The sequence below is a fragment of the Gasterosteus aculeatus genome, chromosome 17 (assembly GCF_964276395.1).
Source record: "Gasterosteus aculeatus chromosome 17, fGasAcu3.hap1.1, whole genome shotgun sequence".
Lineage (NCBI taxonomy): Eukaryota > Metazoa > Chordata > Actinopteri > Perciformes > Gasterosteidae > Gasterosteus > Gasterosteus aculeatus.
This window is the reverse complement of record NC_135705.1, coordinates 6,562,859-6,584,870: the sequence shown is the minus strand read 5'-3', so window position 1 is coordinate 6,584,870 and position 22,012 is coordinate 6,562,859. Positions and strand designations below refer to the sequence as shown.

The following is a 22,012-nucleotide window of genomic DNA, read 5'->3' as shown; positions in this document are numbered from 1 at the left end:
GTGCAGAGGCCTCTTTCTAAGGTTGTGTTTTAGCATGACGCCAACTAATTGTTGGTAGTCATTAGTTTTTGCAAGTAGGTGAAGTCATAAAACCATGAAAGTATTTGAAAAATTCAAATTTGGACTTCATGATGATTTGAAATAAAAAGTTTTTACGTTTCATCCTGACGAGAACATGAATTTCCAGTCCATGCAAGTTAATACTGGTAAAAGCACATTTGGGTGGCGCTGTCTTTACTGCATCCACTTAACTTTACGGACAAATAAACTTCAGCCGTGCTGCAGTAGATCTATTTCTGGCCTCCAATAGCAGCTGCTCCATTTTAAGAATTTCCTTATTTTCAAAAATCAAATGTAGCAGTACCTGCAACAATAAACCCCAAACATCTGTTGTTAAATAAACGATGTTTACGAAGTGGCTAATAGCTGCCGCGATGTGAGGAATGCTGCCTGGCTACTTGCTGCAGGGTGGAACAGACCGACCGACAGGTTGAAACAGTTCACAGCGGAGTCAAGAGTCATTTCCTTATCACACTAAATCCTTTCAGCTATGGCTCCCGGGGTCTTGTCCGGTCTTGTGTGTGTACTGTGTTTGATCCTGCTCCCACTTATACGGGGTGAGTTTTATTTTGGTGTTCTTCCCACAAGTGTGTGATATTTCAGTGATGGGCAGACGTTCACAAAATGAAAGACACGCTGAGTTTAATGGGGAACTTCTCAGATACCGCAAATACCTACAAACAACTTTGATTTGAAATCTTCGGGGCAGTGACTTCTGTTTTGAGATTGTGTATGTTGAAAGAGTTCACAGCTTCATCTCTCGCACTCACTGCTTCTTCACCATGACGGTGTCTCACGTGTTACAGCCGATTACTGCAGCAGCTTCGCGGAGACAAGCGGTGACCACCACCAGGCCCAGCAATGCTTCTTGATCCTGGGAACCATCTCCGGGGCCGTTCTTCTAGGTCTGGTCTGCGTGGGTCTCATCACCTGCTGTTGTTGTCCTTGCTGCTTTCTCTACAAGAGGTGTCGAGCCGGACGCAACCAAAGGCCACAGAGTACGGCTTTTTTTTGCTTGTTTCAGTTTAGTATTTGCAGGCAACCAAGTATAAAACATTTTAAGGAATTGTTTGTGCAAGCAGTTAAATTCAAAGGTTTGCATGCACCTTTTGTTTGCATGTTAAGCTAAGCTAGATATTAAGTTACCGCCAACAGTTGCCTGGTAACTGATCCAAGAAATATCTGTCATATAGTCAACAATGAAATGATGATTCAACACTTTCTATGAAAACAAAAACAAACTCTCTTGATGTGATTAATAAGCGAGCAAAAAAGGAGGCAGCCATCTCTCAGTAAGAAGGCGATTAGCCAATATCCTGTTTCCTATTGTCGTCCTACTTTATTTACCAACCAATCTCCCCGTCTATGACTTTTCCTCTAGTTGCGATCAACAGCTCCACCGCCGCCGTAGTCAGCCTGCCCCAGCAGCCTCTCTTTCCCCCCGAAGGGTATCAGCCGACCTACCCCGGCTACTGGCTCGTACCTGCCCAGCCTGGTTACGGAAACCGGCCCATCCCCACGGCACCACCAGCATGCACAGAAACTAGTGAGTCATGTCAGGACATTTATAAATTAAACAGTAGCTGGTACATGTAATCCTTACAACTAACCCTAACCCCCAATACAGTTGTTGCACTCTTGGTCGACCATCATTCCCTCCCACTTAAAAAAAAATCCAGAGGAGACGCCTTCGCACTGGGGGACAGTACTAGTATACTGTACCATGAACATTCAAGTCTGATAATAGCCGCCAATGAAGTCCCAGTTGGTCCTGAGCGAGTACATTGTTGCAGAACAACATTGTGTATAAAAAAAGAATCATTGGTAAAAAACACACAATTTTTTTAGTTGCAAGAAACCAAATGTGTGTGTTTTGTGTTTTTATCTCTTTAGACGACCCAGCTCACTTTCCAGTTGCGTTCCCTGCAGGGCTGCCGATGACGCCCTTCCTTTCAGACGCGCCGATGCCCTACAACCCCGCTTATGTGGCAAACCCTTAGACCAGATTACTAGAGAACAGTGATGCATGTTTGAAAACACTGTTTGCACCCCCCATCTCATGGAAATATGGAAATAAGAAATGTGTGGATAACACTCTGGTGTAAAATGGAAACTGCTTTGCAGGATGTGAAATTCAAATGAGAAATATACAAAATCTGATTGCTATATTTATCTATGGGTAAAACTTTGAAAATAACTATTTAAACTATGGCTGTTTTTCAGCAATATCCAGATTAAGCCAAAAATTGTAAAAAAAAAAAAAAAAAAAAGTACCCAAAACAAAAATTCAAATCAAGAGGCAGAGAAAATTAAAATTAAAACAACAATTGCTTGAGGTATTTGTAGTTGTATTTATTACTTAATTGTTAATATATATATGAATTTATTTTTAAATTTCTTTTAGATAAAACATGATAAAAGTGTTTTAAAAAAATCTCCACCTGCCTGTAGGGGTCGCTACTCCCTCACTTTTTATTTTATAAATAAAATGAGAATCAGACAGATCCTTTAAGCTGCATGCTGGAGTCTTGTGGTCAAGCACATTGTTTTAAACACAGGGCAATACATCTGTGAATCTCTGTTGTCACGCTATTTTCAAGCCATCCTTCTTTCATGGAAACCTCTTGTTGGTTCATCCTCTTGGTGAGAATATAGTGGCAAAGAGTTAACCAAACAATGTGCTGTGAGAACCTTATTCGGGACTTTTACGCAGTATTCCAACATGCTATTAGTAGTGTTACTTAAGCAAAGCATCTGAACACTTCCTCCACCACCGGCATGTTTGAACTGTGTTGAAAAGAGAAGTTATTGGTTTCAGCCGTGTGCGCGTATGTGATGATGAGTTTTCAGAACACGACAGCTTTAATGCATCAAAGCAATGGGGAGATTTACCGCTGTAGATCGCTCCATAAACCCTCTTACAAGGAAATTAGGCTTTGTCAGAAAAATCCATGATGTTGTTGCTTGTTACAAAACCACCAGGCTCAGTTTAGCCTCTTCCGTTAGGATCACGGGCCGTTAAATAACTGGAGTGGGTGTGCTCGCATTCAATCCCCTCATAACCGGTCCCCCCTCCTTCTTATAGTTTCCTACACCTTCCGTTAATCAATACAGTAATAGTGCTGACTGCAGATGTCTAAGTCATCGATGTGACGAGGCCTCTAACAAGAAGAATGACCCTGACTGTATTTGCTGCTCCGCTCGGCGTCTAAATTAAGATCTCTCCTTGAAGTGTAGCTCAGACTGCTAATGAGCACTATATGCCAACGTCGTGGACGGTGCGGCAGATAATCTTTACAGCAGGCACTAATGTTCCGCTCCTCTCCATCCACTTCGTCTTCCACTTCCCCCTTTCCCTTTATTCTGTCCTTCCCTCTGATTGCGCTTTGTTCGATCTAAAGACATTCTCGTCTGGCACGCGGCCCGAGCTGCTATTAAGATGTTTTCAGCATTTTCTCAACATCCCAAACCATTCCTTTCTTCTGTTTTCTTTTCTTCTGCAGAATCCCTCTGGTATTCAAGTCGAAGCTGCCCTTGAACTCATTCAGTGAAGTGTGTGTGCAGGAGCAATTGCTGACAAACTCCCCATTGTGTGCTCGCTCAGGTCGAGATGCCCAAAGAGATACAGGCATCATGAATTGAACCACATGGTTGGCAACACAAACAGACTTGACAGCATTTTCTATGTTCAAATGAGCTATTTTTACGCATGTTCCATTTCCAAAGATCTGTGATGACTTAGTTTGCCCCCTTGATAAATGTTATTAACTTTGGTCATCCCTGACTTGTCATTTAACACCATCAGGAAGGAAAACTTGTTGTTTCCAATACTTTGAGACCAAAGATCTATTCCCATCAGCCTCGGCTGTGCTTCGTGCTAGGTGCTAATTAGCAAATGTGCACATGCTAAGAGGGTAAACCTGATACCAGCTAGATTTTAGCATTGTCATCGTGGGCCCGTCAGTATGCAGCCCACAGCTGGCATGGCTGTAGAGTGACTCCATCTTCTTCTTATCAGCACACGTCCTGTGTCACTGTGACACTGGAGAATGGAGACAACAAATATATGTCATATACTAAAAATCAGCGTTTGCTGTGTTTGACCTTTTTCATGTGCACAGAGATGTTCCTGTGATTTAGCTACTGATGGACAAAATAATAAAAACAGGAAAACATAATAAAATTCAGCATCACCACAAACTGCAGCCCCAAAAATAACAATAGAATCAATCCATTTATTGTAGGAACTGTTCATCCGACTGGATTAGTTTGACCTTGATCTAATAAAGAGGGAGCTGAGTGCATAGTGAAAGCTCATCAACTCTTATGTTCAATACCACATATTGGCAGCAGGGGGCTTGACACCCACCGACAGCTGCTTCATGATGCAAAACTGAGTAATATCGCGTGGTCTTGCAGTGTGTTCCAACCTCTGCAATCAATATAAAACCCTTGCATCATTATTTTTATATTCCAATATAACCTATCACCAAATTTAATTGGTGGGATGTTTTTTGAAACGTCAAATGTATATAAATCCACCTTTAAAAGCCTCACAGGCTGAAATCAATCTTAAGTCACATCCCTCTTAAAAATGCATTACATCCAAAATCACATCAGCCCATCCTAACTGGGAAGGTGACACACTGCAGTATGACATTTTATCACGTTGTTGCAGTGTGTGTGAGGTTTATAGTGTGAAACAGTTGAGCCGACACACTGACAGCTGCCCACTGGTTGACTTGAGACAAAACAGAAATCAGCTGGTTTAATCGGCAGCTGTGGGTGAGAGGACACACCATAAGTGGGCTGACAGTATGGTGCCTGTTTGAGCTACTTGATAAAAACCCCCACTTATAATTCATAGCAGTTAGTGAATAAAATAACACAATGTGCTTTGTTTGAGTGCTGCAATTTCCTATTCATGTCTGATTGCACGGTTGCAGCACCACTCTCCCTTTCCACAGGAGCTAAAGGTGTGTAATAAAGCTTCATGGGCTGTTCTTCTTAGCTTTAAATATGGTACCTGGTGTTTTCCCCCCTTTTTCCTGCTTCTCAGATATTCAAGCACCTGCAGCAACGAGGGAGCGCGAGAGGCTCCTTGGGCCGTGTGAACTCAAACTGAGAAACTAGCCCGTTGTCTTTTCACCCTCTTGCTCTCTCTATTCAATAGCCTCCAAGTATCTTGACAACCTTGCCTGGTATTTTGGCAGCAGTCCCTTGAGTGTTGATGTCAGCTGAGGGAGGGGAGGGAGGGAGGGACAGAGAGAGAGAGAGAGAGAGAGAGAGAGGGGAGGGGGAGGAGTGAGCGGGCTATTCAAGGCACTTGTCCTCTGTCTCCCTCTGACCATAGAGGAGGGGGAGGCGCACATGCATTGAGAGACACACACACACACACACACATATGGTGGCGGGCACATTTTCACAGCCCGCTCTTCAGACTGACAGCAGCAAACGGAGTTGAGAGGCAGCACGTTAGAGAGAGGGAGGAAGAGAAAGACGCTGGGAAACACAAGGGAGGCATCCACCCAGGAGAGGGGATTTACCCTCTTTTTTTTGGCCTCTTTCATCCCTCAGAGGGGCCATAAGAGGATTCTCCCCTGTGCTCATTTTGAAGTGAACTTGCTCTGCTCCCACAAGGACCTGCACCCTGCAATGGCAGCCGCGGTGGGACATGGGGACGCCGTCTACCTCTCATCTGGCTCCTCTCATCTTTGGACTTCACTGCTCTGGGCTCTGCTGACCCTTTCAAGCCCAGCGTGGGGCTTCAATCTTGATACCACTCACACACTGCACAAATTTGGGGACCATGGCACCTTTTTTGGTTTCTCTCTAGCACTTCACCAGCAGCTGACCCCCGAGCCTCAGAGCTGGTGAGTTGGTGAATGCGGCAGTGAGGTCCGTGCCCTCTGTGTCCTCTTAGATTTTTTTGTTGCACCACATACTTTCGGTTTAAATGTGCATTATGTCAAATATCTGCACCTGCACCTTGTGCTGAATGTTCCACTTCAGGGCAGCTTAAAGTGGACATTTGAGGTTGTGGGGCTGCTACAGTTGTCACTTCTATACTGCACCAGTCCTCAGATTTGCTAAATCATTGTTTCACTCTGAACTGGGTGCAGGAGTTTTAGCATGTCTATACGCAGCATGTGCCGCCAGAGCAGCCGGAGCTCTGGGTTAGTGCACAGTGATTTACAGTAAGTGGAGAGTGGATGAGAGGAGGCTTCTGCTGAATCAGCTCGCAGTGATTCCTCAGGAAAAAAAGGCTTCTTAAGAGATTTTCCTGCAGAGCACTTCAAGTCCGATGCTGACTTCTTCACACAAGTGGGGAGGAGATACAAACATTGTGTGTGAGGGCTGTGTGTAGCATATGTGTCCATGGGAGAGATGTGTTTAGCTCTGTTCTGCTGTTTGCCAACAGCTGTTCTGTTGTGTCTTTTCGTGTGACTGAAAAGTCCTGCTCCCGTCCTTCGGTAGTCATGAATAAATCATGTCAGCGTTGCTGCCTGTAAATCTTTAGAAAAGCATTCAGCATGACGGTTAATATGAGATGGTCTTGATTTAACTATCCTTACTGGAGAGGTTGTGATTAATATTTCATCCGATTAGGTGCCCAAGTGAACATATTGATAGGATAGAGGTCTGTGCTGTGTTTTCCACTGCAATCAAAAACTTCATAAAAGGTTACAACTTTATCGTTTTTTTGTCAAACATTCACTTTCAAAGTTTCAGCAAAAGAGCAACCTTAGTAAGACTTGAACTTAATGTACACAAATGTGATGCATTTATTTAGCGGTAGGAACAGAATTCAGATATTTTACTCAAGTAAAGAATGTAAAAGTAATTATTTTTTAATTCTGTAAAAAAAAACCTCCGGTACAAATACAGAGACAGCATGAACAAAAGTTGTGCTGATAAATGGACCCTCCTCGTGTTATATTGTAGAATATTCACCATTACAATACTAGCTATGTAGTAAATGTAGTGGTGCACAAATACATTGTCCACCCCCGAGATGTGGAGCTGCTTCAGTAAGATGTTGTATATAATGGACGTACATGAGCAAAGAACAGAGAGCACACACCGAATACTACCCCTCAATCACACACCAAGTCCCTATTTTGGAGCTCTATGTATATTTAACCGTTGGCTCCTCAGTTTACTGGAGCTGTAGTCAACCTGTCGCCTGGTAAGACCAGGGCATTCACGCAGACACACAGACCCTCGGGGCGAGAGTCGTGTCGCCCCTCTGAAACACGCTCACTGTCCACCAGCATTCCTGAAACTTATTTTAAATACCCACTAGGCGTACTGGACCACTACCACTACCGCGGGTAAATGCTGCAGCAGAGTAGTTGGTGCCAGGAGGAGAGCGTCGGTAAAGTAGCCCGATGCGCTGATGTGATGCACCTACTGGAATAGAGCGGCATGAGTAATGCTGGTGCCAGTATGCTGTGACATCGACTGTCTGCCTAGGTGACCTTATAACGATTACATCTACTGTACTTGGGGGAGACTCGTAGGTACTCGTGCATTAAAAAACACACATTTCATTTCTGGAAGACAGTTTCTTGGGCAGATGGTTGGACTTTTAGGAGCTGCTATGGCAACACTCAGAATGAACCGAAAATGCCGATCGGTGAGAGGAAACTGTAAAAACTCTATAGAGTCAACGAAAATCTCAACGTTTTTTTTTGAGAGTGATCTGTACTGAAGGTTCAACCTTACAAGCAATGCCTTTATTTTCACATTGTTGAGACCTTATCATATGACACAGATACGTACTTTAAGTTTGTCTGTACGAGCAGTGTCCAGTATTTGTTTCCAGTGTAAAAAAGATACTAAATTGAAACATAACGAGTGTAAAAGAGATCAAATCAGATTATTTAATATCCATCGTCGTAAAGAGAAACCTCAAATCTGAAAGTTCCCAGAAAAGATTCAGCTATTTGGGACTGTACGAGATGTTATTGCGCCCTCCGTTAGATAAATGTATTATTCAGAAAGCCACGAAGCAATTATCTCTGCTGTCTAAATAGTACATTAGTGTCATCATAGTGGCCTCTCCTTGTTTTTGCTGTTCAGACGTGGGAGTTGATTTTCCCGACGTTCTCCCACCTTCTCTGCTCTTCTGACAATTTGGCTCTATATCACTGTAATAAAATGCTACTGACTCATTTAGTCTTTATGTTATGAAAGTTTGGGTTACAGTCCCCTGTGGACGTACTATGCCGGTTATCATTGTCTGCTGGATTCAAAGAGGAACACGATATTACTGCTTTGATTCTTTGTGTGGTGCTTACTCATGGCTCTGTCAAAACCCCCAAAATGTTAAAGAAATCCACCTCGTCTCACCTCGTTTCACCCTCTCTGGTTTTAGTTGCACTGATTTGGGAAATTCGTTTCCTGTAAAAGCATCACAGGAGTTTTTTTGTATTTCTTCAAAAGCGGGATCATACAATGTACGGACGTTTCTCTTCAGATACAGCTGGCGGGTTTATGGAATGAATGTCCTTTTGTTCAGTTTTACAGTTCCTCTTCAGCCCTCTTCAGCCCTCAGCTCCTATTGGAGTATGGCAGCAAAGGTCAACCCCATGTGACACGATGATCTCATATTGACCCACGTGCTATAATGAGATCCTGTTCAGTGACATGTACATGGAAGGATGTCATCGTGGGCCATAGGAGCCTCCTCTCAACTTTCTACAGTATATTATCTCTTCTGGTTGTTGTTGTCCTGAAGGCCTCGGCCTAAGTTAACGGGGCTTCTTCTGCCGCTGCCGCTGCCGGACCGAGGATGAGACCAGAGGGTATTTGAGTCTGAGTTATGTGTGCGTCTGCTATTTATACGGCAATGAGAGGTGCTTCTGCTAATAGTTCAGTGCCTGGTGAAGACAGGAAGCCCCCCCGAGCTTCATGCCTCCGCTGTCAATCTCCCTGAAATGAGCTACTGCGTGTTTTAATAGTAGATGTTGTGATAGTAACAGTAGAAGGTCAGGTGGTGTTCAGTCGCAACCAATTGTTGACTATGCTGTTGTGTTTTGGATCGAAGCTGTAATTTCCACTATCTGGACATAACTAACTAATTGGAAAAGTGGTTCCCCTGAACCACTTTGTTTTCACTTGCAGCGCATCCCTACATTGACTACATTGTTAGAGTGTGATGGACCAGACGGTCAGGTCGTTGATGTCAGGAGAAGTAGGGTCGACTGTGCCGCAGTGCCGTTGGAAGGAAAGTAGAACGTGTCATGTTGCAGCGAGGTTCATGTTTACTATGGACCCTGGTGCCTTTCTGGCGGGAGTCTCGGGGCCAGCGGGACCTCAGGTAGCCGGCGTAATCACAGACAAACAGTCTGCGGTTCTGTTTCTACGGCCGAGTAAGAAACTAAAACGACAACTTTATTATTTACCCTTTTATTGAACGGGAGGTCGTGATTAACACGGCTTTAAAAAACACTGCAGTGTGGAAGTGATTTTTGGATGACCTTCAAAAGGTTGCAGAGATTGCAACGGTCGGTTAGTTTGCAAAAGATAAGAAACTCAGCACTGAGCAGGTTTAAGTCAGTCGCAGCCAATCTTTTTTTGGAATAAGGAGATGGTTTACCAATTGTCAACTTTAAGTTGCTTGCTTTTATATTTCTGGAGAAACGCTTTTGGCTTTGGCCTCCTTGAGTCAAACACAATGCCCTCCCAACCTTCTTGCATGCTTTTCTTTGTCCAACACACATATCTAATGTGTGTAAATGTGGCCCAGCATAACCGCATCACATACTGAAAACACCATAAAGAATTTCTTGCGGGGAATTTGCATTAAAATGGCCAAATTAAAGGTGCTTTTTCAGCCTCAGCTTAAGGGTTGCGAATGCACCCCCCTTTCCCTCCCTAATTCAATTCATGGTTTTTCTCTCTGCTCCCTTGCTTTGTCTTGTTGTTAAATCTTCTCGAGGCCATTCGGCTGAAAGCCTCGTAAATGTAGGAACTCACGCTGTTGCAGTGTTTATTCATATGAGAGATCAGAAGGAGCAAAGGGTATATAGCATGTGCTTTGCAGCCGGGAATGGACACACACACACACACACACACATACACACACACGCATACGATTAATGCTCTTCACTAGCTCCCACTCACCCTGTCTATTTAACATTCTCCCATTCCTCCACGCTGGGCTGCCCGGACAAAAGCTCGGTGGGAAGCAGCGCTGCCCGGCCGAGAGCTTTCAGGAATATTGCTCCGGACCACGTGCTCCGTGGAAGCCCAGAGACAATCTGCAGAGTCAGGAGGGAAACGTGCAACTTAGATCAATCCAAAAGATCGGATGGAGGCGCTGATGAAATGTTGGCGGTGTAGCCGCACAGGAGCTGATTCTGCATCTGCACTTTATCTGCACGTTATCTGCCAACAGATAGTTGTTGAACGTAGTTGAGATAGAGGTATTTTGTTGCATTATAGAACACTTTATTATTACTATTATTATTATTAGGGTCTTGTGTAATTTTTCTAATTTATTTGGTTTCCTTTTTGTAACTCAGGGGTTAAAGCATTGCCGGGGTTGACTATGAATATGGTTTGATCTGTATGTGGGGGAGGGGCTGATGGGGACGAGAGCTGCAGGGAGGAATAAATCATGGAATGCCTCCCTGAAGATTAAATATATATATGTGTGTGTGTGTGTGTGTGTGTGTGTGTGTGTGTGTGTGTGTGTGCAAAGTGTGTCTACGCTTATGTTGGTGTGTCCATTCCGGTTTACTCTGATAAAGCGGCAGTTTAATCAATCAGCTGATGGCGCCTCCACTGGGAACTGATACAGAACCGTGATCGGAGAGAAGACGTGAAAAGCAGACAGGAAGAGGAAATAACAAGACTTGTGGAGCCTTTTGTTCGCATTTATTAAAAGGGATTAACTGACTGATTACACAGAAAAGTGTTTGCAAACGGTCTCATTAACTTTATAAAACAACTTTATGTAGCTTCCCTTTGCGTTATCACAGTCACCGGCTTATCCTTTTTAATTTCCCCACACATTTAAGGGTTGACGAGCTCCACTAATGTCAGCACATGTTGTCATTTTTGGTATCTTGTAAAGGGTTCAAGTGAGTTTATTTAAGATGCACAAGCTCTTTCTAAATTCAGACAGAACCCACTTATGTGCTTTTTATTAACATTTTGTAACCGCCACATTTAACTGTTGCACAGCAAATTTGAACAGTATCGACCAAATGTCAGCTTGCTAAAGTGAGGTTTTATGAAATATGATCCGACAAAATGAAGTTAACCAATATCAAAAACTAAGGATTTTAAATGACATTTTACAGAAATAAAACCATAACCCTCAAATTATAAAACATTAAGATTGACATATAAATCAAACTAAATCATACCAGCATTTATAGAGAGTTCGCATTAAAATGTAATGACCTCACAGATGACGTCAAATTTCTTTTTGTTATCTTACTAATGAAGAAGGAAAGAAGAAGTAAATAGTAGTTTACTTTGTAACCATGTGTAAAAGGAATTCCCTTGTAATTATTCTGCTCTATATGGTGTTTTATGTTGTTGATTTATCCTCCTAATTCTACGACTTTGAGTCGTTTTTTCTCCCTCTCTCTTGCTCTTCATCCGAGTTCTTGTGTTACGTTACGTTGAGTTGTGTTATTACCACACGCATTACGAACATTCATTTATTTTCCCCCGGGACAAGAGGTGCCGGTCAGATGTGACCTGGAAACTCCAAGCTGATCTCAGATGTGACTTGTGTGTCTGTTTGTGGGACAGACTTCTCCAGGGTGTGTCTCTGCTTTGCAGAGCAATTCAAATGGAGTCAGAGTATCAGAAACAGATCAATAGACGCAGGAGTGGATACAAGACAAGAAAAGGAGGCGATGAAAAGAAACAGGAGAGGGTTGGAGAAAGGGTTACGTCCTCTTTACGCTTCGGACCTAAGGGCCGATCATTACCCCATCTCTCCATGGATAGGTTCACCTATTGATCAGTGGGGCGGGTGGTGAGCTGAGGGGTTAAGATGCATTGGGAGTGAGGATGTGGTTACAATTGTTCTCTGGAGGAGAGCATAGTGTTGGTACCATTCGTCCTCCTAAAATATACTTTCAGTGGATGGAAGTTCCAGTGCTATTTTTTGTTTGTTTTAAAGTGAGATAAACCGCCCTTGTGATTGTCCTCGAACAAATCACTCGAGCAGGAAGTTGAGTCACGTCCGTGGGCAGTGAACCACAATATCCCAAAGGTTATTTCTCATGCCCTGGCAGCTGTTTCTGTCTCTCTTTTACTTTACCCAATCCCTTTTTCCTCCCATGCCCAGACTGTGAGAGAGTTGAGATATTAAAGACGTGATGATTCACTGCTTGGTCACCTCATTCTCAGCTGTCATTTTGTCATCAGCAAAAGTCAGGTGTGAAAGCGGGCATTTTTCTGAAGCAGCTTTGTTTTATGATGAGTTGTCGGACCGGCTGCATCTGTAGTTTACACAGTTGTTGTACAGCCTTCTGTTGTTTGCTGTTTCTGCACGTGTGCCTCCGCGCGTGTGAGTTCACAAACAAATATCCATGTCTGTTTTTACACTCATGCCTCAGTTACTGTCTGCATGCCTGCCGTGTTTTCCTTTACATGTTCATAGTATGTATGCGTGTATGCGTGTGTGTGTGTGTGTGTTTGTATCTCCAGGTCAGAGGTCGCAGTCTTGCTTCAGGGTAACAGAAGAGCTCCTGGGCCCCACGCTGCTCCTGTAGAGCCGCTGTCTATACAGCAACGTGTGGACAGATGTCAAAGTGTGTGGGCGGGCAGATTAGGAGAGATCAGCTAAATTGGTCCTGAAAGTAATTATTAGAAATGTTTAGAGTGAATTGGATTCAACATTTTGCAAACTTCATTACTCTTTAAATGCTGTTTCAGAATAGAATCTAGAATCTAGAATAGAATCTTGCAGGGAAAAGTTGCATTTAAAAAAAAAAAATTCAGTTGCTTCAAAAGCCTCCTGCCCCCTTCGGCACATATTTTGGAGGATGTGCATTCACAATTAGAATTAGAAAGAAAGTCAGCCTTATTTTAAACATAAAGTCAGAGGACTTTGGACTATAAAAATTGATTTTGAAATATTTTTTTAGCGACACCACAATTGGGTAATTTGGTAACCTGTGAAACACACATGCACATTGACTACATGGGATTATAGGCACTGCAATGGCTTGAATAAAGACTGCACGTTGCCGCACTCGATCATGGTTTTAGGCGATTTATCAAGATAAAATGGATCGACATTCATGGGTGCAGCTGTCTTTTTTTGCACCGTTTCTTTGTTGATATTCAGAGAAGGGATGCCGGTTTGAATATTGGTCACACGTGTGATGGATTGTTCTCCATTCTGTCTATCACTCTCAATCTGCCTGAATGGGAAGCTGAATGCAGGGACGTGACTCCCGAGAGAGGGGGAGGAGTGAAGGAGGATGGGGTTGTGTGTATGGAAGTGGTTTAGATGGGGGAGGGGTGGACAAGATCGTGGAGAGTGCTGGGGTCACTGCACATGCGCCCCTCAATGAACACATGGGTCCGAGTGCTGTGCAACGGGCATGCTCGCTGTGACTGTCTTGTGTCTGTGATAATTAGCTGGAAAAGCCTGTATTACTTCTTAGACCGTGGAGGATGGAGTAATGAATCCCAATTTCAGGCTTTTTTGACGATGTTGTTGTTTGTTAATTGGTGCCATGGCTCTGTGAACAGTACCGTCATCGGCCCCTGTGCCGATTAGCAAATGATAGCATGGAAACACGCTAACGTGTGCGGCCACGAAGGGGCTTTTTGTCACAATATGCTCTAAAATGGTTGCAGGCGAACAACATACGCTGTGGAGAAGTAAGAAGTGAAAAAATGTTACGCCATAAACCAAGCCTCTCAATGTCGAGGAGATATTGTCATTGACTGTAAACTAAACGTTATTCGTTTTATCCAATTCCTCTAATGACAAACTAGTAATAAATTGTAACAATGGTTTTTAAGACAAAATAATCCTCACACATGTTAATTGAGGTTTTATTTGTAAATTACCTGTGAGGTCATAGTCCTGTCTGAGAAACTGCAACTTCTGAAACACCCTTTTAGGCAGAGATCGTTTTTGTTTTAATCCCTCGGTGGGATCCAGGTGCATTATCTGATCTGTGAATACAACCTGGATACATAACCCCCCCCCACACACACACACACACACACTCAATGCTGTGATGTGTGGATGCATGTGGGTTTTCCACTATACACCATCCTGCTCAACACCCTGATACCTGCCAAACAGCAGCGGCAAAACATACCTACAACCACTCACATTACACCCGCACACACACACACACACACACACACACACACACACACACACACACACACACACACACACACACACACACACACACACACACACACACTCACACTCACTCACCATGTCTAATATGGGTTTACAGTGATCCCTCGCCACTTCGCGGTTCACTTATCGCGGATTCGCTATTTCGCGGATTTTCATATTGCATTTTTTTTTTTTTTTGGTGCATTGTGCTCTGCATTCTGATTCGCTAAAAACTCACTCCCGAGCCGTTCATTACAGTTCTCCAACGTAATCGATGGTGGCATGTCGGTGTACAAGGATCTTTTTGCAAAGAAGAAAAAAGAGCGACAACAGCTGCCTATCACTATGTTCTTCTCCCGAACAAACACACCTGCACCGCGGGCTTCAGAAGAAGAGAACACTGCAGAGCGCAGTCAGGATGCAGCGGCCCAGTCTGAAGAGCAGTGAAACGGCCTACACGCGAGTCACTGTATTTGTATACATGTAATAGTTGCTAATTGTAAAAAAAAAAAAAGTTTTCTATTTCGCGGATTTCACTTATCGCGGGTCATTTTCGGAACGTAACCCCCGCGATAAACGAGGGATTACTGTATATAAATATGAGCTAGGCATCGGGGAGGAAGATCAGCTTTTCTGACTCAATCCTGAACAAAGAAGTGAGCGAAGCAGCATTACTCAGTCCTGACATCTTATCCGCGTGTGTCTGTTTGCTGGGGATAATTCAGCTCTGACTCACTCAATTACTGAGCTTCTTGCAAAAAGATTCACGCTTAAAAATGTTCAGGACTGCTATTTCTTTTTTTTACAAAGATGCTTTTTATTACTAGCGTTGAATGAAGGGAATGACTAATGAATAACAAAATAGCTAAAAAGGGTGCTAACTGATGATTCTTTTCTAATTGTTAATGTTAGAAAACAGTGAAACTTGTTTATTTTCATGTAGACATTGTATTTAGTTAAGAAATATGCCTGTGAGGTACGTGCCATCGGCATTGACCGAGGTCAGATCAACATCAAAAGGTACAGATGCTTCTCATCTCTCAGCCACATTTCAAAGTTATGTAGGAGGATGATAGCAGGAGAAAGTTTCATCGCTGCGTGTGCTCTGTGTCTTGTGAGGGGTTCCCTCCCCGAAGAGTCACTTAAATCACTCTGTTTGGCCCAATGTAATGTTTATCCACATGTGCCGGTTGGGAGCCGTCCAGCTCTCTCTGGTAGAGACCCCCCACCTTACACCCTGACACCTGCCAGTGTGTCTGCGCATGTAGAGGGGGGATAAGGGGGGGCGATGGGTATCACCTCAACTCCTCAACGTAAACCAGCGCTCCTTAGGAATGTTGAGCTGTGAGAGGGACCAGATCTTATCTTCGCGATTTGTTCTTCTTCTTGAGTCCCCCCTTTTGTTTAACATCTGTCTGCGTTGGCTTAACGCCGTTTGCTCAATGTTTCTCATGTGGGCCACCAATTGGTGTGTAGCAGGTGTTGTTTCCCATCGGATGTCTTGGTGGTTGTCGGGTGCGGGGGCAGGGGGGGGGTTCACTCATTAAGGTATAGGGAATCATCCCGGAGGCAACGCACGGCTGCACCTCAACAGAAGCCCCTGTCAGGGGGAGAGGTGAAAATGGGAAATGCAGCTGTCTGGCAGTCTGGGTGGTTTTGAGTTGGTAGTTTGAGTGTCAGTGTGTCATTGTGGCGGGGATGAAAGCGAGGGCCGAAGGTATTTTGTTACAGCGGAAGAAGACGAGGTGTTGACCCGGGGCGATTGTCATGGCGTGAAACGAGTACGACGTTGGCATGAGCCAAACCATCTAAACTGTTATTAGTAAAAAAGAAGAATGCTGTTACGGCCTCCTGATGAGTGTCTAATCTCAACTTGCTAAACTATATTTATGATCAAAATACCTCTGCACCTCAGAGATAACTCTAGTTTAAGTGTGTACACAACAAGGTAGATATGAGGGGGGGCTGGTGATGGGAACCTTTCACACAGACTGCTAGCTTTTATCGCCATTGTTATAATTGCCGTATGTGGAAGCAGCTATTGTTGTGGCACAGAGTTTACGGTTGATCCCCCCCCCTCCCGACCCTACAATCTCCTTTATTCTGTGATCTCTGCTGGTGTTTCCCCACGTCTCGCCTCCATGCCTGTGCCACGGCTGACAGTGTTGGGCGGAATGTGGCTCAACGTTCAGGTTTTTAAATAGCCTCCTTGGCCGAATCAGCCGCTCCTAATAAGGCGTAGGTCACTGACACTGGCCCCGAAATATCATCCCCCACCCCATCCAGAATAAAAACGTTCCTCGGTTTGATAGCGAACGATGGTCCGTGATAAGCCGTTAGTTCAAACAGGATGCGTTAAATGTAGATGTCAAGGAGCTGCTTTAAATCAATGTAAAGCCAAGATAGCATGTTTTACTGTAGCCGGTCCCAGCAGGATTTAGAGAGCCTGAACTGCAGCTGTTTGTACTTAACTTGTATGTAATGGCGGCTGAGGTGAGCTGAGGCTGGAATGTGTCGCTAGTAACATGTGAAATAATGGTGTTAATTCTAGTGTTTGATCACATAAACTACATTTAGCTTTTAAATACAGGTATTAGGGGTGCTTTTCACACCTTTGGCCATTATCAGGCGAGGACAATGACACATTGTTTTGTACGTCTTCGCCTTTCAGTTCCTTGTCAGGCAAAAAATCGAGGAACAAACTACAAATAAAAGTCTGCTCGTAAGTGGACCGAGAGCTTGATCCAGAGCTTTCCCTCTGAGACTCACACGAGATGTTCAGATTCTTTCATGAACCGATGATACAGACTGCTGTAACATCAGCATTCAGTCTCCTATAGTGTCATAAGTGTTACTATTAATAAGATCCTTCATTGTGATGTTTCCTCAGGATCCTGGTGGGGGCGCCGCAGGCAGCGGGGCAGGGACTGTTGAAGGGCAGCCGGCCCGGGGCCTTGTTCAGGTGTCCAATCACACCGGAGGAGTACGACTGTGAGAGGGTGGACATCGATGGAGATGGTGAGTAAAGTCAGCCGAAAAAAATAATCAAGCTGTTCCCATTGTAGCTTCTCAAGCGTGAATATTTGCTTAAAATCTTGTTTTTACATGTTTTTGATAGCAAACTTAATACATTTGGGCTTTTAACTTTTTGTCAGATGAAACAACCATTTCATACATGTCAAATTCTAAGCTATAAATGATAAATCCGCCCAAACGATCTACTGATTCATTCAGGCTCGACTTTATTTGACTTACTGAATGCCATTATACCTTTTTTATGTCGCCGTTCAAACATGCTCATAACGCCATTGGATAACAAAAGGCTATTTGCTTCCTGTGGCTCTGAATTGCAATACAATATGGAGACTCCAACGGTTGCCATCTTGGTTTCCCCCCTCCTCAGTGAATCTGGAGAGAGAGAGCAAAGACAACCAGTGGCTGGGAGTCACCGTCAAGAGTCAGGGGATCGGAGGGAAGGTGGTGGTAAGTGGGGGCACAGGGAGGGGGATGTGGGTCTAATTCTCACGGTCAAGGACTTAACCGAGTCCTGTCCGTCTCCAGACCTGCGCTCACCTGTACGAGATCAGGCAACGAGTGGGTAAAACGTCGGAGACTCGCGACCCCATCGGCCGCTGCTACGTTCTGAGTGAGGATCTGACCGAGCGGGACGACCTGGACGGGGGCGAGTGGAAGTTCTGCGAGGGCCGGTCGCAGGGACACGAGCAGTTTGGCTTCTGTCAGCAGGGGTTCTCCGTCAGCTTCAGCCCAGACAACAACTTCATACTGTTTGGGGCTCCGGGAACTTACAACTGGAAAGGTACGGTACCTGGACAGATGACGCAAACAAAACAATGAAAAGGCAAACGTGATTTCAATTAAATTCTCTATTTCTTTTCGACTTCTCCCCTTGAGCCCCTCACAATGTATTTTTATTTTTTTACTTTTCTTTGATTGCTTATTATTGAGCTCTCCTATGTTTTTAACTGGACATAAATAAATAGTGTTACAGTAAATGTAAGCTAGTGAAGAACCAACTCATATAAGCTAAATCAATACAATTAACAGGGTAATTCCGTTTTGGATTTTTTTTTAAATCTAATTGATTTATAAACCAATCTCGTGATTGGCCGCAGACATTATACAGAGCCGTGACATGCACTTAATCCAAGATTTATCACGTTATAAGACCTATTGGATTGATTAATTTTGTCTGCCTCATGGGATCAACATTCATATTTAATCTATACAATTTGCATACTGAATTAAAATGTTAACCAGCATTTTCTATATAAAGCGTGAAGACCTGTGGTCTACATACATGGTTTAATTGTATCCGTATATGTGATACTCATATTTATATAGACATATATGGGTCTCTCTCTCTCTCTCTCTCTCTCTGTCTCTCTCTCTCTCTCTCTCTCTCTCTATATATATATATATATATATATATATATATAAATGGAAAAAGCACACGGTCCATTTTTTAAGGTTTATCTTTGAGTTGTCCGGCTGCGTTATGTAGTTTCCGGTTATTATAAACGCGCCACTCTAAAAGTAGAAGAAGAAGAAGTAAGTAGTAGTGCACGTATGCACCAGGTAATGCAGGTTTTGGTATTCCGATGACCGCTGTGTGTGCTTGTTGCTTTGCTGTGCCTTCACCATTTTCCATTCCAGGTGAGATGCGCGTCCAGCTCCTTAACCAGACTCTGCTGGACCTCGGTTTCTATGACGACGGGCCCTACGAGGTGGCAGATCAGAAACAGCTTAATGCCGAGCTCATCCCTGTGCCCTCCCACAGTTACCTGGGTAGGATTTGCCCTCCCTGCTCCCTGCTGCCTTGTGCACAGCGGAGAGAAAGCGAGGGCCAGTGGTGGGGGACATCCCGGCTCAGGCTGCTCGCCAACATGGCTGCCAAGACCACAGCAGCTAGTAACAGTAGCAGCTGCCAAAATGCCTCAAACGGCTCATTCCCTGTGGATTATTTCCGGATGAGCCTATCTGTGTCTGACTCACGAAGGGCCTTGAATCTGGAATGTTACTCCGCCTCTGACAAATTGAACGTGTTCCCATGTGAATCTGAGAAGCTTTCTATGATGCCAGCGTTTGCTAAAGTCTGGCCTTTCTCCCTTTCTTTGAGTAACCATAGGAAATCTTTTCCCAAAGTAAATGCTAAATTATCCCAACAACAAAGACGTCGTCCTCATTTCAATGTACTGCCCTCATCCTAAAATAAAGTACAGGACAACACGTCAAGACTTAGAAAAGGGTGATGTACAACCGTCCAAAGTGCAGTCTGAGCCTGAAACGCGGTCCCTCCACCAGGTACCCGGTGGTTTTACTGGACCGCTGTGGCACCACGAAGACGAAACCCAATCAATCACAGCCTGTCTCACCTGCACCTCCCTCTCTTTTCCCTTTATTTTCACTCCCACCCTTCCCTCACCATTTCACCACCCCATCACCTCCCTCCTACACTCGTACCTCTTTCTTTCTCCCTCTTCTCTCCCGCTGTCCTTGGGCCGTAGGGCTCTTGTTCATGGCTAGCCCCGTTGAAGATGTACTGCTGTACAAAACTCTGGAGCCATCCAGCCGGCCCACAGCGTTTGAGGATGTAGCTCATAATAGCTACTTAGGTTTGTTGGCGTGAGGTGTTTTCGTTTGGATCGGACTGGGCTTGTAGTGGAAGTAGTCCCGTCTTCCTCCTGTGTCTTCGTCTTAATCCTCTCTGCTAATTCCAGATAGGTTTGTTGAGTGTAATCTATGTACTAAATGGGACTGTATCACCTGCACTGTTTAAAAGAGACAGCCATCCCAAACTTTTAATTTAATTTAATTTAATTTCCATCCATCCATCGTCAAACCGCTTATCCTGCACACAGGGTCGCGGGGGGCTGGAGTCTATCCCAGCTTCGAGGGATATTAATTTAATTTAATTATATTTTATTGATTTAATCTAATCCAATTTCAATTCCTTTCAATTTATTTTATTTATTTGAATTTAATGTAATTTTGTAATTTGTCGGCTTCAGCTTCTAGCTGCTGATTTGATGGTGTCGAGGAGATGGTTGCCTCTTTGAGTAGCAGCGGGGTGTTTGTCTGTTCTGTCTGTAGATTTCTGTCGCCTGTAGTGTATTGGGTCAGTCTGCATGTGTGTGTGTTGGTACAAAGCTTTCCAGGTGGTGGTGCTCCTCTGGTCGGTTGACATAGTTTAACAAAATCAATTTAAGAAAGGAGTAAAAGCTAAGGACGGCGGAAATGTCCTTAGTTTTGCAGGTTTGGTCGTACACCAAAGTAATGGACAGCTTAAGATTTCCAACTCATGTTGGTACAACAATCCATAAACTGAAAAGTTGATACAGTTCATCCTGAGGGGATCATGAATATGTTTACCGAATACCTTTGGGTTAGTTGTTCAGACATGAATGTTTCATTTCGATGCAGAATTTTAGTCAGTAAATAGATATTTTCTGGAAAACGTTGACCTGCTGGAGGCAGTGGAGAGAAAGTCAAGATAATACCAAAGTCACTCTGATCCTTTGGGGTTCATCAATTTCTGCTTAAAAGTCTATGGCAATGTATGCGGTAATTTTTGAGGTTGTTACCTCGACCAAAGTGGTGGACGTATGTTTGTTTCTGTCATGAACCTCTTGGTATGTAGGTCCATGTGTAACGGCGCCTTGCTCTCTTAACACAAGCGGGTTTTGTGATTTGTTCAAGTTATTGCTTTAGTGTGTGGATCTCCCATAAATCTCTTCATTCACATACCTCCAAGCCTGCTTACCCTCCCGCTCTCCACATTGAGCCGTCTCCTTGACAACACTAATTCCCACATGACCTTTTTGGCCTTCATTTATAACTCACATGCTTCCGTTGATCCTACCCAGATGATTTGCCACACCTGCATGCTTACCTAAAATGACAGCAACAATCTTGTGGTTTATCATCAAATCCAAAATTGTTGTATTAGGTTGTTACATACATGACGATACAGAGCAGTGCTGAATGAACGTGTGAGTCCTTTTCACCTCTATCAGGGCCAAATAAATTTCCCCCAGAGAATAGAAGGAATGTCTTTATTATTCGGCAAAATGGAGTATTAAGTGAAAGCCGGGTGGGTTTGTAACAAGAAGAACATTTGGTTTTTATGTTCATACCAGCTTGTAGTTTTTATTTTACAAAACGACCCAATAAGATAACACAGAATAAAAAAGAAAAACAAGTAGATGGAAAAATAAAAGAGTGAATAGAAGTGTTAATTGTTGCAATAGACACTAAGAAAGCACATTGTATTGAGCTGTTGCCACTTAATATGATGCAAGAGATTATACAGAAGATGTTGCTACCATTTCAAAATGGTCGGGAATCTTAGAACGTACACCGAATAAGATATGGAATAAAATGTATTGTTAGGGTAATATCCTCACTCATGTGAATAGTTGTGAACACAGAGTAATGCACATTGGTTAAAGCACCTTGCATAGGAGACTAGACAGACCCTTCAAAATACATGATATGCAATTCAACCCTGCACCATTCATTTTGTTAGTTAAAAAAGATATTTCAAACAGAGCAAATAAGTAAAACTACACAGTGAGGTTCAATGTTGAG

At 43.6% G+C, this 22,012-nt stretch overlaps 2 protein-coding genes across 5 annotated transcripts in view; both read left to right on the top strand.

Moving 5' to 3' along the window:
* Window positions 1–455: 455 nt before the first annotated feature.
* LOC144388907 (uncharacterized) lies at window positions 456–2,564 on the top strand. The gene is made up of 4 exons (XM_078091824.1): window positions 456–617; window positions 867–1,058; window positions 1,442–1,606; window positions 1,954–2,564. The coding sequence occupies exons 1-4, from the start codon at window positions 551–553 to the stop codon at window positions 2,058–2,060; spliced, it is 531 nt and encodes a 176-aa protein (XP_077947950.1). The 5' UTR covers window positions 456–550; the 3' UTR covers window positions 2,061–2,564.
* Window positions 2,565–5,387: 2,823 nt separating this feature from the next.
* The window catches only part of itga7 (integrin, alpha 7), a 28,311-nt gene continuing 11,686 nt past the window's right edge, over window positions 5,388–22,012 (top strand). For 2 of the 4 annotated variants that reach the window (XR_013453164.1, XM_040204028.2), the window contains exons 1-5: window positions 5,388–5,933; window positions 17,295–17,422; window positions 17,808–17,887; window positions 17,966–18,221; window positions 19,930–20,037. Coding sequence is in view for 2 of the 4 variants with exons in the window: in XM_040204028.2 (XP_040059962.2) it covers window positions 5,716–5,933; window positions 17,295–17,422; window positions 17,808–17,887; window positions 17,966–18,221; window positions 19,930–20,037 (790 nt within the window). In the remaining 2 variants the exon portion in view is untranslated. Of the gene's footprint in view, window positions 5,934–17,294; window positions 17,423–17,807; window positions 17,888–17,965; window positions 18,222–19,078; window positions 19,211–19,929; window positions 20,038–22,012 lie in introns of all 4 variants that reach the window. The other 2 variants (XR_005714557.2, XM_040204027.2) reach the window with 1 other exon arrangement.